Source organism: Andrographis paniculata, unplaced genomic scaffold, assembly GCF_009805555.1.
Source record: "Andrographis paniculata isolate CXL003 unplaced genomic scaffold, ASM980555v1 Contig52END, whole genome shotgun sequence".
NCBI classification, from domain to species: Eukaryota; Viridiplantae; Streptophyta; class Magnoliopsida; order Lamiales; family Acanthaceae; genus Andrographis; species Andrographis paniculata.
In genome coordinates this window covers 2,580,168-2,597,900 of record NW_026137587.1, presented here as the reverse complement: position 1 = coordinate 2,597,900, position 17,733 = coordinate 2,580,168, and the positions used below count along the sequence as shown (strand labels likewise).

General features: G+C 32.4%; 2 protein-coding genes across 2 annotated transcripts; one reads left to right on the top strand and one right to left on the bottom strand.

The window, feature by feature from the left end:
• The first annotated feature begins 2,121 nt into the window (after window positions 1–2,121).
• On the top strand, window positions 2,122–7,325 carry LOC127255002 (long chain base biosynthesis protein 2a). Its single transcript, XM_051280405.1, has 12 exons — window positions 2,122–2,384; window positions 2,481–2,546; window positions 3,045–3,133; window positions 3,372–3,517; window positions 3,609–3,733; window positions 3,801–3,894; window positions 3,991–4,154; window positions 4,514–4,675; window positions 5,944–6,070; window positions 6,174–6,340; window positions 6,440–6,547; window positions 6,919–7,325. The coding sequence occupies exons 1-12, from the start codon at window positions 2,259–2,261 to the stop codon at window positions 7,012–7,014; spliced, it is 1,470 nt and encodes a 489-aa protein (XP_051136362.1). The 5' UTR covers window positions 2,122–2,258; the 3' UTR covers window positions 7,015–7,325.
• Window positions 7,326–8,830: 1,505 nt separating this feature from the next.
• LOC127254386 (uncharacterized) lies at window positions 8,831–11,027 on the bottom strand. Its single transcript, XM_051279478.1, has 6 exons — window positions 10,940–11,027; window positions 9,637–10,836; window positions 9,421–9,554; window positions 9,264–9,339; window positions 8,970–9,169; window positions 8,831–8,881 (listed from the first exon to the last, which is right to left on the bottom strand). The coding sequence occupies exons 1-6, from the start codon at window positions 11,025–11,027 to the stop codon at window positions 8,831–8,833; spliced, it is 1,749 nt and encodes a 582-aa protein (XP_051135435.1).
• Between the last annotated feature and the right edge of the window lie 6,706 nt (window positions 11,028–17,733).

Below are 17,733 nucleotides of genomic sequence, written 5' to 3'. Positions count from 1 at the left end.
ACCATATCATAAATCTCCCCATCATGCCATAGATTCCCAACCATGGCTTCATATGTTCAACTGAAGAACCAAACCCAGCAAGAAGCTTGGAATACAAATGAAATTTGAAGGAAAACTTCTAGATGACATGAACCAATGGTAAGCTAATAAAATAATACCTCCACTCAATATGAATTTTTTCTCTATGTATATTGGTATTGCCCAAAGCAAAAAGAAGCAAGCCACAAAGACTAGCTCGGAAAACCCTAACCACAATTGGAAGAGTTCTTGGGGGTGGATTTTCGGTAGGCGACGGGCCAATAGGAGCTTTATTTTATGAAACACCGGAAATTCTTCATTAAATCAGAGGTAGAATGAAAAGAAATTAGCACCCAGAGGTAAAGAACGATGGTAACCTGATGAAAAAAATAAGAAACTTGGCACGTAAAGATTGGAGCATTGACAAGAGAAAAAATAAAGATAGTGATCAATATTTGTGGGGAAGAGAAAGAATGAAAAAAAGATTGTGAATAAGAAAATTGAAATCCAAGTAGAAAAAAAATAACTAAGAGAAAAAAAAATGATATGTTTGAAGTAATCCAATTTTAAATCATTTGGAACCTATGCAAAAAATATCATTTATAAAATTTTTAATTTGTACACAAAATTCTAATTGGATCGATACTTTTGAGGGCAATTGTTACCTTAACCCATATATGAATAAAACCTAAAATAAAAAAAGAAAAATTGAGACCCAACTCATTATATAATCAACTAATAATTTTTCAAGTTGCAACTCAAGCATCTAATAACTTTATTTCTACTCACCACTAGAAATTTCTAGATTTATGCTTATTTTCAACTCTTTGAAGTATTTTGTCGATTATTACACACCTTAAATATAAAAGCTCACTAGGTTCAAAAGCACAAGCAACGGGAGACAATCTAAGTAGAGAAATCAACCAAACAATTTGTTGCTCGTTTTGAAAAATTAATGGTACAATGAGAGAACGTAATATAAAGATGGTTAGTTTTTTGCAAGATCAAAGTGACATTACAGGTTTTTGAACTCACTCTCACACCACTAGTGTTTCATATATATATATATATTTGAAATATCAATAGGCTGTTTGACAAATAGTTTATGAGCTTATTTAAGAGTTTTTAAATGTTTGATCAGTAAAAAAATTAATTTAGGTGTTTAGTAAATTAGTTTTTTGAAATAGCTCATTGGTCCCAAAAAGCTTATTTCTGAAAAGATATATAAACTAACGTTTTGAAAGAGCTTTTTTATTTAATTTTTTTTATTCCTTATTTGCCTTTAACATGTTATTATTTATTTCACATGCATATAAATATATTTTCTACTGCAATAATTATAAATTATTTCAATATATTATTTATTAAATTATAACATTATTTTTATAAATTTAAATTGATTAATTTTTATATATAATTAAGTTTATTTGTAAACTATAATTATGTTTCTATTATTATTTTATTTTTATATTAAAACTAAATAAAATAGAATACATTTATTAAAAATTATAAATATAATAAATTAATAAATAATTAATACTTCCTCCGTCTTAGAATTATAGTTTTGGTTGTGTTGGACACCTGATTTAATGAATATTGATATTATATTGATAGTAGGTAAAAAATTTTTTTGCCATTGCGAGTGTATTAGTGCAAAAAGTAGTAAAAATTGTGTAACAATAATGGAAAAGTAAATAGGACTATTGTATTGAAACGGAGGGAATATAATAAATATATATACAAAAATTTTATTATTTTATATTTTACATCACTCTTAATAAATATATTCACATTTCTTAATAAAAATATATATTATTATTTTTTTCAGCATCTAAAATTAATAAAAAAATATTTTATATATTATTTTTTTTTAAAGTAAGTCTGACAATTATTATTTTACTGGGACATCTAAAAAATTATTTCACCAATAACAATTTTAAAAAATACAAAAAAATTTACGTGCAAACAAGCTTTTGATTTTGCGAAATTGATCTTATCTTTGGATGTTAGTTAATTTAATAACGTGGGAAGAAAATTTGAGTTAAGATTAGATTAATGATAACAATAATAATTAGTAAAAAAAGGAGAAGGCCCGTAAAGAAAGAAAAGAAGTCACAGCCAATCACCTCCTCTCTCTCTCTCTCTCTCTCTCTCTCTCTCTCGTGCTGTGTGATTCAATCTCCTCTCCTCCGCCGCGTCCAGATCAGGTCGCCGCCGCCGCCGCCTCCTTCCGGTCCGAGATGATCACGATCCCCTACCTTACCGCCTTAACAACATACTTTAGCTACGGCCTCCTTTTTGCGTTCGGCCAGCTGCGCGATTTTTTCAGGAAGATCATCGATTGGTGGTCGCATAACACTCTCCAGGTATATGCATTGTGCGCCGCGTTGGGTTGCGTGTGTTGTTGTGGTATGCTGATGCTTCCCTCAATTCGTTGACGTGTTTGTTTTTCGGAAACGAAGGGCTATGCGCCGATCTGTTTGGGGCTCGAGGATTTCTACATTCGGCGATTATATTTGAGAATTCAGGTGCTTTTCATACTTCTTTCTTTTTTTTTTTTTTTTTTTTTTTTTTTTTTTTTTTTTTTCATACTTTTGGTTTTGGTTTCTGTGGTGTTTGACAAGTTGTCGAGTCATGTTTTGGTTCAATTGTTTCGTTTGTGAATTGAATGCTGAAAAAAGTGGTGATTAATGCTGGATGTAAACGCTATTCATTTCTTATCTCGGAAGGAAATCGCAGAAGAAGAGAGGGAAGTGTCTGAATCGATCCATCTTTCACCTACATTCTAATATTTTAGGAGCAAAAGGGAAGATCATAACAAGTGCCAAATAAAAGTCACCAGTTGGGAGTATGAATCTTAAACGAGTCTGAGCTTCCTTTGGCTTGAAACAACGGCTGAACATAGCGAAAAAAATTAACTTTATATGGAATTGTACAATTTGTTATCTACATTAGAGAAAGGCTGTCTTTTATGCTTTTTCTTTTTTTTTTTTTTTTCTTAATCAAGAATCCCCCATTATTTGCAGGATTGCTTTAACAGACCCATATCAAGCTCTCCTGATGCTTGGTTTGATGTGGTGGAACGTATCTCCTATGACAATAACAAAACATTAAAGTACGGATTTAGTTTCATGTCGACATTCAGTATATTGCAGTTTCTTTTCTCTTGCTAATTACTACATTCTAAATATTGTCATGGTTGTGTAATTTGGTGACCAGTCATTTCCTGTGATTTTATATCGCAGGTGGTGGTAGAAATGTAAATGTAAATGTTTATGTTGTATTCAAATGATGAACAAAAATTTAGAAATTTTCACAGTTGTATATCACCCTGGCTATGAATTACCTTGTAGGCGAACAACAAAAGTCAATCGATGCCTCAACTTGGGATCATATAACTACCTAGGATTTGCAGCGGCTGATGAATTCTGCACACCTCGTGCCATTGAATCCTTGAAGAGTTTTTCTGCAAGCACCTGTAGTTGTCGTGTTGATGGAGGTAAATTGTATTTCCTGATGACAATATTTTTTTCTTCTTGAAAATAATTTAGGTACTAATGTCAATGTTGTTGCTTATATTATGTGATCAGGCACAACTAAATTGCATGCTGAGCTCGAGGAATGTGTTGCGAATTTTGTACAAAAACCAGCTGCATTAGTTTTCGGAATGGGATATGTAACAAATTCTGCCATTCTTCCAGTGTTGATTGGGAAGGTAAAAGTGGTTAATAGATAATATTACTGTGATGTTTGGCATCTTTAGTTTTCTTGGGTGTTTGCAGGGAGGGTTGATTATCAGCGATTCTTTGAACCATAATTCAATAGTTAATGGAGCCCGAGGATCTGGGGCCACCATTAGAGTTTTTCAGCACAACAGTAAGTTTAAAATTTATATGTTGACCCAGTATTTATTAAGAAAATGGATCAATTTATTGGTGGCATGCCACTTATTGTTAATCTTCTTTTCTGTAGTACCGTCCCATTTGGAGAGCGTGTTGAGGGAACAAATTGCTGAGGGACAGCCCAGGACTCACAGACCATGGAAAAAAATAATTGTTGTGGTGGAGGGAATTTATAGCATGGAAGGGGAACTGTGCAAGCTTCCTGAAATTGTCGCCATATGCAAAAAGTACAAGGTTGAGATCTATTTGGGATATCATTTCTTCTATGATTGCTTTGCACAAGCATATACTCTGTTATTAGCCAAACATGGGGTGAAGGCTGGGGAATATGAAAAGATTTTTTCATGTCCAGGCTCATTTGGCCGTAGGATCTGATTACACACTTTATGAAGTATTTAAATGTATGAAGATTGGCATGCTTTAAAGTGTGTATATTCATGAAAAATAAGAATGAAACTTTTGATTTTTCACATTAGTTATTTATTTATTTTTTATTAGTATTATTTACACTTCTTATGTATTTAACTAAACTAGCTTTTTTCTTCTTAAAAACTAATCTATCTTCTTTTTCTCATGGTTTGATTTTGTAACAGGCTTATATTTATTTGGATGAGGCTCACAGCATTGGAGCAGTTGGAAAAACTGGAAGGGGTGTCTGTGAACTCCTAGGTGTTGATACTGCAGATGTGGATGTTATGATGGGAACTTTTACTAAATCATTTGGATCGTGTGGTGGATACATAGCAGGATCAAAGGTTTGTTTCATGGGTTCCTAACGGAAGTATACGATAATATGCATAATGTTTTCATTTTATTTTCTATTTTTTATCTGTTTTGTCCGTCTCATTTTAGTTTTGATGTTTTTTAATTGAAATAATTGTTAGATGTGATTTTTTGGAGGAAAATTAATTGAAAAGTCTTTTTTTTTTTTTTGGAAAAAAAAAAAAAAGAACAGTTAACACTAAGTAAAGTATGTTTGGAAGAGTGTATTTAGAATGTCTTACATACTTCTTCTATATCTTATCAATTCATATATAAGCTTATAGAATGTGATATTTTATAGATGAGTACCTTTTGCTTTTCGTTAAATAAAAATAGAATGGTTGTACAATATTGTTGTGATTAGAGTGTTGGTGGTAACCCGTGACTAGATTAGACGTGGAATGTTAAAATGTGTAAGTAACTTTTAATAATATTTGTATATGAGCTATTTTCAAGTAAGTGTACAAATACTTGGCTTTGTTGTTTTTTTAGAGAATTTTTTCAGTTTCTTTACTATTTACTCTCCCGCTGTTTCTATAAAAATATACTGTTTATGTTCATAAAACATCGCATTTAAACCCAAAACAAAACACAGACCAAATGCACCCTTAAACATAGTAAAATAGCAATTAATAATTACTGAGATTTTCTTATATATATAAAAATAATTAATAATTATCTTTATTTTATCATAAAAGAGTTTGTTTACTTGGTGGAGTATTTAGTTGTTAGTATATATATTCTAATGAAAGTATAGAACAATGTCCAATAATTTCAATATACATATAACTTCTAAAGTAGAAATTTCTAACTACTTTATGTAATGGGTTTGAGAGTACAGGGTTGTTTGTTTAGCTTGTAAGCTTTGGATAACAAATTTAGGTAGAACTTTATCATGTTTTTTTTTTTTCACCCCTCTGCATAGAAGCTCTCCTAAGCACAACCTTAATTACGCTACTGGAAGAATTGTCTTTCTATATGAGTATATCAATGCGTGCAGGAATTTCCATAAATTTTTGCGTTCTTGCTGTGTGCATGTACAAAGCTATATGAACTTAATTTCTCAAATCAGCAGATTAAAGAAAGGATAATAGTTACTATCAATTGTTTGTTTACAGAAATTGAAATATATGGGCATGTTGTCACAAACAACGTAAACAAATTGCACATATGGAAGTTTATTTCTTTGCTGTGGCACTTGACATGGTTAGAAACTCTTGCTGTATCACACTTTGGTGACCTTTGTTTTGCTATTTTCAAGGAACTTATCCGATACTTGAAATACAACTGCCCTGCCCATCTCTATGGGACATCAGTATCTCCACCAGCCGCACAGCAGATTATCTCTTCGATAAAGGTTATACTTGGGGAGGATGGTTCTAGCAGAGGTGGGAGTTCATATGCTGTTTGTTTATTATAACATCACTTGGTGTCAGTGTTGTTTTCCCTGTCTTATTGCTTACATATTTCAGTGTATTTATGTCAATTTAGGGGCTCAGAAATTAACAAGGATCCGCGAGAACAGTGACTTTTTCAGGTCTGAATTGCACAAGATGGGTTTCGAGGTTTTGGGTGATAACAACTCCCCTGTGATGCCTATAATGCTCTATAATCCTGCAAAAATTCCTGCCTTTTCACGTGAATGCCTCAAACGGAATGTGAGACTTCTTGTGTTCTGATGAATGATCTCATCTATCTTTACTTTTTACGCCTCAATTATTCTTCCATGTGCCCTCTGATAATAATTTGCATTGCAGGTGGCTGTTGTTACTGTTGCTTTTCCTGCCACTCCTTTATTATTGGCCCGTGCACGCATTTGTATTTCTGCTGCTCATACCCACGAAGATCTCAAAAGAGCTTTAGAGGTTACAATACTACTATTTGATTGCTCTCAAGTTTACTCATCCTTTCTAATCACTTCTCTTTCGAACTCTTCTTTCCCTGGTTAATAATCTCTAATATCATTGCAATATATGCCAATTTACTTTCAACGATGGGACGAATTATTCTATGATTTGCGTAGCATGAAAGTATAGTCTGTAGAGAAAATTTTGCAAGATATCTTAATATGCCGAGTCTCATATGGATATGATTAAATGCGTGCAATTATGAACACAAAATTGTTTAACTTCATCGTATAAATCATAGAATACATTCCTGAAAAGTATATATTGCAGATTACCATCATATCTCCAATTATCCTATCCTGAAAAGCTGTATTTATTCCTTATCTTAGGTCATCAGCGAAGTGGGTGATTTGGTAGGGGTGAAGTACTTCCCGGCGGAACCTAAAAAGCCGCAGCCAGAGGAAGGCAGAGCTAAGGTAGAATGAGAAAATATATATTGTTTTTGTTAGACATTCTCAGGTCTCAGGTGCATGGATACATACATACATACATACATACATACATACATGGTAAGAAATTCTCAAGTCTCCAAAGGAGATTTGAGACAGACGACAAAGGCCTTTTAACCATTTTATTTTTTTCTCGCCTCTTCGATTAGTTCTTGCCTGTGGGGAAGCTGTTTTTAATTTATTAACAAGTTTATTGAATTGAATTGTAGTAGTAGTCAGTGGGGATGGATATCCTTGTAACTGCATGTATGTATATCTATGTATGTATATGCTACCAGGTTTCTTTCCCTTCATGTTATCTCAGTAGTTTAGTTAGTATCTTGGGTCTTGATTCGAAAATTCAATTTTTATAATCGGGTAGAGCCCCTCTATCATGGTTCGCCGTCGCGGATCGGCGTCGCGGATCGGCCTTTACCGTTCCAGATACGTCGCGGCGTATCGGTCGCGGTGTATCGGTCAAATATCGGCCTATATGATTTTTTTATATAAAATTTATATTTTTTCAAAAAAATAATAAATAATTAATTAAAATACATCAAATTATAAATATAATTAATTTAAAAATATATATTATTGAAAAAATATATTATAATTTATAATAGATCAAAATTTAAAATGAATAATATTTCAACTAAATTAGCGGATATATATATAAATGTAAATGCTAAATTTTATGTTTTGCATATTGTCATTATACTAATAAATTTATTTTAATAACAAAATGATGTACCTTGTGTCCGTCAATGTCAAGATTTCATCTTTATCATCTGCATTATATAAATAAAAATAATTAGAAAAAAAATACAAATAAAATTTTATAAAATGTTCAAACTACGTTTATACTAAATATTTATACTTACCATTCAATACCATGTGGAATGTCGTGGAGGTTCAAAATCATTTTCATCTGGATTCATATTGCTTGGATAAGGAGAGATGTTCGAACCATATTGATTTTCTCTGAATGAACCCCTTCCATATACATCAAAACCTCGATATTCTCTATTATCATTGCTTCTGCTTGATGAACCATAATTTTGTCTACGATCATCAATACTACCCGAACCAGATGTAATCCCTCCGTAATATGTTCCAACTGGTTGGTTGGATCCAAATATAGGAAGATTGGCTGAATCCTGAAGATGTCTGGGTAGATTAGATAAACCGTATCCTGAGTAATAGGGATTATGATATGCATTTGGTTGGTCTCACTCCTGTCTCCCCAATCTATTACTCGAGCTATGAGAAGAATCTCCATAGGAATAACCTATATTCAAGTCTTGCATATGTTCGTGAACTCCAGAATATCTCCTAGTATCTGAAAAATTTGAAGCATCGGCTTCACTTGAAAATTCTGTTAAACTATTTAGAAAATCTCTTTGAGCTTCTATACCAGGACGATATCCATGATCAGTGTCTTGGGTAGCATAATAATTTTCATTTCCTTGAGCCCATCCCATATCACTTGAGTATCGGCTATCCCTGTAGCTCCCACTACCACCACCACCACCACCACCACCACCACCACCACCACCATCATCATCATCATCATCATCATCATCATCATCATCATCATTGTTATTATTCTTATCTTCACCATTAGTCGATGAAGATGAAGATTCCAATATGATTGCTTTCTTTTTCTTGGCTGTATTTTTGTTTTCTGATTTTTTCTCTTTCGCCTTCTTTTTTCCATCAGCTATAAATTGAGATAAAAGCATATCACTGTCATGATCATTATGCTCACTTTGACCTCGATCTCCACTTTCTTCAATAGCCTCATCCAACCAATTCAAATCACTATCACGAATAAGTGGAGATTCATTTTCTCTAACCCATTCATCTAAAATATCATTTTCATCAAAAATATGATTCAAATCAATTGGGTCATAAAAATCGTCTGTGTCTGTCCTTTGCATAAAATTTTTTACCCGAAGACGCATGTTGTAGTGGACATAGACTAGCTTATGCAGTTTCTCAATAGCTAATCTATTCCGAAGTTTAGTATGGATCAAAGCCCACGTACTCCAATTCCGCTCACAACCCGATGATGTGCAAGTTTGACTCAAAACTTTTAATGCAATTTTTCTTAAATTAGGAGCTTCATCACCGTACATATTCCACCAGTCAGCTATTAAAAATAAATAAAAAATTATTAATAATGCAACATTTTATAACAAGTATATTTAAAAATATAATTAAATGATAAATTTTATAATACATACCTGGTAAAGATGTAGATACAGCTCTAATAGCAAGTGCACTTCCAAACTCTCCAATTTTGTTAACAAATATGTTTATCTATAGACAATATAATAGTAAAATTATTAGAAATTAATATATATATATTCATATATTATTTATAAATTTCACATAATTTACCTCATTCATAGCCTTTACTTGTATATCCAAATCTGGCTCGAGTCTTTTGATAACTTCTTTTACTCCTTTTCGAACCTCCGATGAATCAAATTCACAAGTGCCGGAGTATTGAAGACCATGATTTAAAAAATAAGCTGCATGAAATGTATATAAAATTAAAAAATAAAACAAACGATTAGCACAATATAAAAACAAAAAAATAACAAGAATAGTTACCTGCTGCATGCAAATCTTGATGCAATTGATTATACCATCTTTCATCGATGATATCCCAATATTGTTGAAAATCTTTCACTGCGGTTTTTATTGCCATTTTTGCCCTATCCATTGCCTCATAAATGATAGGTAGTGTAGGTTTTTTATCTTGATCAACTACTTTTAAAACCTTCACTAAGGGTTCCATGACCCCACAGACTCGGCGTATCCGTTTCCAAAATCTTTCATTCAAAATCAAGTCTGATATATCTCCGGCTTCATGTCTTCTCCTCGAGGTATTATTGTACTCAACCCATTCTCTAGAAGTACACATTCTTTTCAAATCGGTTGCATATCTCAGAAGACTTTCCATTGCAACAAACTCGGTTGCAAATCTTGTTATGCCTGGTCGCAACAGATCTCGGCCATTCGTATATGTTTTCATCAAATTAACCACTTTATCACTGTTGTATATAAATCCTGTAATTCTTCTGGCTTCTTTTATCGTATCTTTCACTGACAATATATCTCCGATGTCTTCTAACATCAAATCAATGCAATGCGCTGCGCATGGAGACCAAAAAATGTGCTTCCTTTTCCTCATCAGTTTTTTCCCAGCCGCCTTCATACTAGCTTCACTATCAGTTACAATTTGTACAATATTGTCAACCCCTACTGATTCCACCACCTTATCCATTAGGGTGTAGACAAAGTCCGCAGTCTTCGCCTTATTTGTACAATCAACCGAACTGTGATATATCATATCTCTATCACAGTACACCATAAAATTTATGATTGGATGTTTTGTACGAGTACTCCAACCATCACACATAATTGTACATCCGTATGTTTTCCATTTCTGCTTTAAAGAATCAACATACTGTACAACTTCTTGCATCTCCTCGTTTAAATATTCACCACCAATTTGTTTACCAGTAGGTCCTTTAACTCCAGGTCCAACCGATGCAATCGTGTCAATCATCGTTTGGTAGTAAGGACCACTATCGGCAGCGTGAAATGGTATTGCATTAAAATGAAAAAATTTCGAAATTGCTCTACCCATTTTTTTTGCATTATCTTTTGAAAACATATTTTTCAAAGACTTATTCTTCGATTGAAACATGTATGGATCAAGTTTTTTTTGATGCAAACCTTCTGTCTTTTTCATAGAGCTTTCGAAAAAATTTCTTCTACTTCCTTTTGTATTCGAGCTGCTTCCTCCTACAAAGATAAAAAAAAAAAAAAGCATATGATCATATATGGTTGTTATCTCAAAAAAAATATACTAATATTTAAATATATTTTATAAATTTAATAAATATACCGGCTTTAAAATTCAAGCTTGGTAGATCTCCGGAAACAGAATGTCTACGCTGCTGCTCCATAAATTCCATATTTCTGCTTTCAGCCATTGCTCTTTTTAAGTGTTTTCTTTCAATAGCATCTATCTCATCTTCATTTATTTCAAAAACTTCATCTTCTTCCTCATCAGAATCATCTTCCAACGAATGGAATTTTGCAATGCTTCTAACTTTTTTTTATGTGTTGCTCGCATACTTTTTCCTTGGATCAAGTGTTTTTTTAATAACTCTCTTATTTCTTTTGGAGCTCTCGTGCATGCTTCAACTTGACCTGTAACATGTGCTATATGTTGTTTCATCCTAGTAATTCCGCCGTGAACAATTTTACCACAATAATTGCATTTTGCTTGTTTTCTATCATTGCTGATAGGAGTAGCATGATCCCAACCAATATCTCTGTGCGGTGCCATTTTACACAAACTCTGTAATTGAATAATACAATTGTTAAAATATTTATAAATAGTAATTCATTAATTAAATAGACAAATTATATATTAGTTTATTAATAAATCAAACTTATACAAAAATTTAAGTAGATAACTAATTTGTTTATATAAAAAATATAGTTAAAATATTAATTTTTTACAATAAATTTACAATTAATACAAATTTTGTCTAAAATAATATTAATTTTAAATAATAAGATTATAAGTTATTCTAAAATATTAATTTTAATGAACTCAATTTATATAGATTAAATAAAAATTAAATACAATCCAACACAATTAAATTAAATTTATCAATAAATTAAACAAATTATTCTAAATAATTAAATCTAAAATAATTAAACCTATAAATTAAATAAACAAATTAATAAAAAATAATTCAAATTATCTTCACCGACGCAGAATCCTCCCCCACGATTTTCTTCACCGACGCAGAATCCCCTCCCCCACGATTTTCTTCCCCACGATTTTCTTCACCGACGCAGAATCCCCTCCCCCACGATTTTCTTCACCGACGCAGAATCCTCCCACTTCTTCTTCCCCTCCCCCACAATTCTTCTTCAGACGCGAACGCATCCCCCACAATTCTTCTTCAGACGCGAACGCATCCCCCACGATTTTCTTCACCGACGTGAACGCAGAATCCTCCCACTTCTTCTTCCCCTCCCCCACAATTCTTCTTCAGACGCGAACGCAGAACAGAGGTCTTTCCTCCACGATTCTTTTTCAGCGCACTGGTAAATGTTTTCTTCTCCGATCTGATCGAATTGAGATGAATTGTTCGAATAATATGAATAAAAAGTAGAAAATCGGTAAGAATAAGATTTGTAATGGGTTTTATAGATAAGATATGAATGGATGGAAAAATTTTGGGCAAATATCGGATATTTTTGATGAACCGGACCGTTCCGGTTCCGGATCGGCCGAGTCGGACCGGACTCGGCCGATCCGGCGAACCATGCCCTCTATCTGTCTCATTTCAACCTGCTACTGCTACTGCTACTGCTACTGCTAGCAATTTAAATTTATTTTAGTTATATACATGGTAGCTATTATGGTTCTGATTTTTAGGATTTGGTTTTAGATTCTTTTTTTTTTTTTTTTTTAAAAAAAGTATTACATCTAACACAGTGTTTAAGTAAAATATAAAAACAAAATCAAATTTAAAAAGAATGTTGCTTTGTTTCCTTGGTTAACAATGTGGAAATTAGCATTTGGGGAAGTGCCTGATTGTTGGCTTCAAAATGCTTTTATATACACGTTTTCTTGATCAAATTAGGCAAATTGCGCGTTGTGTGCTACTTTCTAAACTGTCGGTTCTCTAGAGAAATCGAACAGTCTAATTAGTTACTCCTTTACATATTATTATTATTATTATGTAAATATTCAAGTAAGTGATGAATATAATATAAGGATATTGTGTATGTATGAAAACGTGTATGTATGTATGTATGTAGTAATAAATATGTGATAGGATAAATGTTTTTGTAGTGTGCAAGGTTGTTAGGGCCGGGATTTAGACACGACGCCATCAGATTGTCATATCGTCTAGGCGATACGGAATCTGAAATGACGACAATATCGGCGACTTGCCTATTATAAGTTTTTAATATTTAATTATATAATATAAAATTATAATACTCCCTCCGTCCAGCTAGAAAGTATACATGTTTCTATTTTGGGACGTCCAACTACAAAGTAAACATTTCATTAAATACCTTACTTTTTTCCACAAATATCCCTACTTTACATCACATCATTACTTTTACACCAAAAAGCAAGGGCAAAAATGTTATTACACTACTTTTAACTACCCACTATAATTAAAATACTATTATTTCTTAAACACCGCGCCAAAAGTAATTGTATACTTTTTTTGTGGACGGAGGGAGTATCAAATTACTATGTTTCAAATAAAATATTTCGTCATTCTCTAAGGGTTACATTTACCTTTTGCATCATTGTATTAATATTAAAAATATCCTTATATTTGTATAATTTTTTGTATAATTTTTTTGTACAAATGTACATCTATTAGTATTAGAAGACACTAATAGAATAATTTTGCATATTTGATTTTAAATTTTTACTACGTTCTGATATAATAATTAATATTTAAAGATCAATATTCAAAAAGTAAATTAGATCTTTAGAGTCGGATAGAGATATTATCAAAATACCAAAATATCAAAAATGCTAAAATACCAATATGTCAAAATATGTAAGTTTCAAAACACGAAAAATAAATCCCTCAATTTCTCAAATTAATATTAGTCTTAAGTGTTCATATCTGTCATTTTCTTCATCTTCATTCACTACAAAAAAATATCAATTTTGTAACAAATTTTTTTCGTTGTTAAATACACTTTTTCCGTTACTAATGGTATTAGAGACGGAATTAGAGATGGAATTACGTTAGCTACGTGAACTTTAGGAACGGAATTCCGTTACAAATATACTATTTTTTTGTAGTGATTTGCCAAACATCTATCAAAACGGCCATGGCGATCGTCATACACGATGTGCGGACCTAAGGATTCACCAAACACCTCTGCTACAAAGGTTGGAAGTATTGAAATTATTTGAAACACCTACAGCTTCATCAACATGACATCGCTAAAGATTTCCATCTTATGAACCAAATTTCGAGAATCATCAATCCATTCATTGTTCCATTGAAATTCTTCAAGAATTAAGGGATTAAAAGTTTTTCCTTCTTTTTGCCGCTTTTGAAAGCGATGTGCATTCTTCCGATTCTATTGAACATACACTAAATCATTTAGCCTTTGATGCTCTAGTTATTTCTCTTCTTGGTATGAATTTAGAAATAAAACTTTATATCAAAATTTGAAGATTATTACTAAAATATTAACATAAGTAAATTTCGAACAAATTTACTTATAAATTCAAATGTGCTCTAATTGCGCTCACAACCGACAGAAAAGCAACATAAACTAATAGTCTGTATGGAAAATGATCGAAGTTTTTCATTGCACCACTATATGCATCCCACCAATCAACTAATATATATATATATATATATATTTATAAGAAAAAAAATATTAAATATTTGAATTTAAGTTTTATAGAAAATAAATATATATGTATATGTTAAAAAAAATTAAGAGGACTCTTTTGCATTTGGTGCTTGATTGTCAATTGACGGCCAAAATTTCATCGCATTTTATCGTAATCATCTGCTTGATCATCAATCTTATTCATCAACTCATTATCTTTGATCATCTTTTCTAGAACATCATTAAACAATTGACATTTCTTATGAGCAAATACGGGATCACTCGTCTTCAATTCAAAATATTTTGAAGTATTTAAGAATAGTGCAGCCTCATAGAACACCTTCATTTGATCGCTCCATCAATCCTCAATTATTTCCATCAACTTGGCCAATAACCTTGTTTTCTTATTGCTCGTAAAAGATTTAGTTATTTTTTTATTCGCGTGATTCATAGCCGAAGAAAGCTCAGACATGGTTGGCTTTTCATCACCATCAACTATCCTCAAAACAATCAAAAGGAAAAGTGTTGCTTGTAAACAATCTTCTACCTAATCCCAAAAATTTGATGAAAGAATGATTTCCATCACCTTTTTGCCTTTTGACGTTTTCGACAACTTATTATCACTCCAATAATCACTCAAAATAACCTCCTAAAGTCATTCATATGTTTGTTTAAACTTTGCAAAGTGAGAAATGCGGTAGAAAATCAGGTAGACTCCGACCTCACCGGATCTCTGCCACCTGTTTTTCCCTTATTGCACTGAGAATTCTCCCATGTCAATACATAAAAGTCGTGACATCCCTACCCTTTTGAATGTAGGGTTTAAATTCATTCATTTTTCCAATGTCTTCTAGCATGGGATCGATACAATAAGCTGCACAAGGTGTCAAAAAAAAAAAAAAAAAAACCCAGGAATACGTTGTTCTAATAATCTTCCTGCCATTTTATAATTTGCTATATTATCCGTCACAATTTGCACAACAAGCTCTTTGCCAATTTCAACCTTTTTTTTTTTTTTCAAGCATATCAGCCAACATTCTTGCATCATGTGACTCAGCTGACGATGCATCAATAGACTTTAAGAAAAAAGTCCCCTCTAGACTATTGACAAGAAAATTTATCAAGTGTCGCCCTCTTTTGTCTATCCACCCATCTGACATAAGGAAACACCCATATTACTTCCAAGCTTCCATGTGCCTTTCTTTCAACTTATTTGTTACATTTACAACATCCTCAAGAAATGGTTCCCGTGATGATAACTAGTAGGTCTCAAACCAGAATCATATTGTCTAATGACCTCAATCATAATCTCGTAACTTCTTAATTTGGAAGCATTGAATTGAATGTTATTTTCATAGAAAAAAAAACTACCTACACAAAACTGCAATAAGTATTTATATATATATATATACATATAATATGCTATACAATACTTACTCATTAAACTACATAAATTACACTTCTTACCTGATGTGCCGATGACGACGAAAGAAGATGGTGAAGATGGCGGCAGCAAGAGAGACTTAAGCGAGACTAGCATGAAAGTAAAGTTAAGTTTTACGGATGAATTTTATGTTTTAGGAATGGGTTTAGAGCTGATTGGTTTAATTTGAGTTTAAGAATAATTAGGGCTCAAATCGCCGTATGGCGTCGCCAAAGAGACGCCATCCCGCCAGCCTCGTCGTCTGGCGAAGCTACCTATTCTGGCGGTGTATCATTATTGCCAGAACGACTAGGCGTCGCCTAGGTGACGTTGCAACAACCCTGGTAGTGTGTGATTATTATAATGAGAGAGTGAGAGAAAGATGAGAGAGAGAGTTCAAATTGGTATGTCTCTCATTTTATTTCCAACACAAGGTATTTATACAAAGATTAATGTGATTAGTTATCAACCACATTGCCACATGGTTATCATATTTAAATGACACCTATATCAATTATGTGTTACAACACTTCTCCTTATGTGTCATTAACTGCAATGAATACGTCTCATTAAAATCTTAATAAGAAAAAATCCAGAGGGACAAAAATTCTAATGAAGAAAAAATAGTACAGAATTCATACATTAAAAATACTTCTCATGATATGGACACTATTCGAACTCTCGCTCCTCCTGATGTAGACATCACTTGAAATCTCGTAACTAACACATCTCAATGTTCTTTATCAATTTCTCAAACGTTGCAGTGGCAAAGCCTTCGCCAATAAATCTGCTAAATTCATTAGATCGAATTTGTAGCACATCTCTTTCACCATTTTTCTAAAGATCATGAATAAAATTTTTTTAGGTGAAATATGTTCGTTCTATCTCTCTTAATATATACTCATTTCAGTTGCGTTGTACAAACTACATTATCTTCGTATAAAATAGTAGCAGTATTATCATTTTCAGATCTCAAACCACAATTCGTAAAATGTGGCAAGTCATTAATTTCAACCAGACACATTCTCAACTAGCCTCATGAATTGCTATTATTTCAGCATGATCAAAGATGTTGTGGTCTATGTTTGTTTATTGGATCTCCTGGATACCACTGTACCGCCATAAGTAAATATATAGCCAGTATGAGACTTGACTCTATGCGGGTCAGAAAGATGCCCAACATCTAAATATCCAATCAATTCACGTCGAGAGTTCTTTAAATATAATAAACAAAGATCAATTGTTTTTTGAAGATAATGAAAAATATGTTTAATGCGTTTCCAATGTCATTATGTTGGCATTGCACTAAATCTTGCTAATAAATTTACAGCAAATGCTATGTCTGGTCATGTACTGTTAGCCATATATATTAATGCGCGAATAATACTTAAATATGGTACTTCAGGACCAAGTGCTTCATCACTCTCTTCTTTTGATCTAAAAGGATCCTTAATAGGATCGACAGTTCTAACGACCATTAGAGTACTTAATGAATGTGCTTTATCCATTGCAAATTATTTCATTACCTTCTCGGTATATGCAAATTGATGGATCAAAATTCCATTTACAAATGTTCAAGTTGTAGACTAAGGCAGAATTTGTTTTCCCAAAATTCTTGATTTTAAACTCCATTTTCAAATATTCAATAGCTTTTTGAACCTCTTCAGAGGTTCCAATTAAATTCAAGTCATTCACATAAACAACTATTATCACAAAATTTCTCCAATTTTTCTTTATAAAAACACATAGGCAAAAGGAATCATTAGCATATCTCTCTTTCAATAATGATTCACTGAGACGATTATACCACATGCGATTAGATTGGTTAAGCCTATACAAAGACTTTTGTAATTTAATACAATACATTCTTT

Excerpts from the sequence above, each read along its gene's own strand:
- LOC127254386 (XM_051279478.1), bottom strand. The coding sequence starts at position 11,027 with ATGGCTGAAAGCAGAAATATGGAATTTATGGAGCAGCAGCGTAGACAT. Across the intron at positions 10,837-10,939 it reads AAGCTTGAATTTTAAAGCCG|GAGGAAGCAGCTCGAATACA; the intron begins GTATATTTATTA and ends TTATCTTTGTAG. Across the intron at positions 8,882-8,969 it reads ACTACAACATGCGTCTTCGG|ATGAATGGGTTAGAGAAAAT; the intron begins GTAAAAAATTTT and ends ATGATATTTTAG.
- LOC127255002 (XM_051280405.1), top strand. The coding sequence starts at position 2,259 with ATGATCACGATCCCCTACCTTACCGCCTTAACAACATACTTTAGCTAC. Across the intron at positions 3,134-3,371 it reads GACAATAACAAAACATTAAA|GCGAACAACAAAAGTCAATC; the intron begins GTACGGATTTAG and ends ATTACCTTGTAG. Across the intron at positions 6,341-6,439 it reads GTGAATGCCTCAAACGGAAT|GTGGCTGTTGTTACTGTTGC; the intron begins GTGAGACTTCTT and ends TTTGCATTGCAG.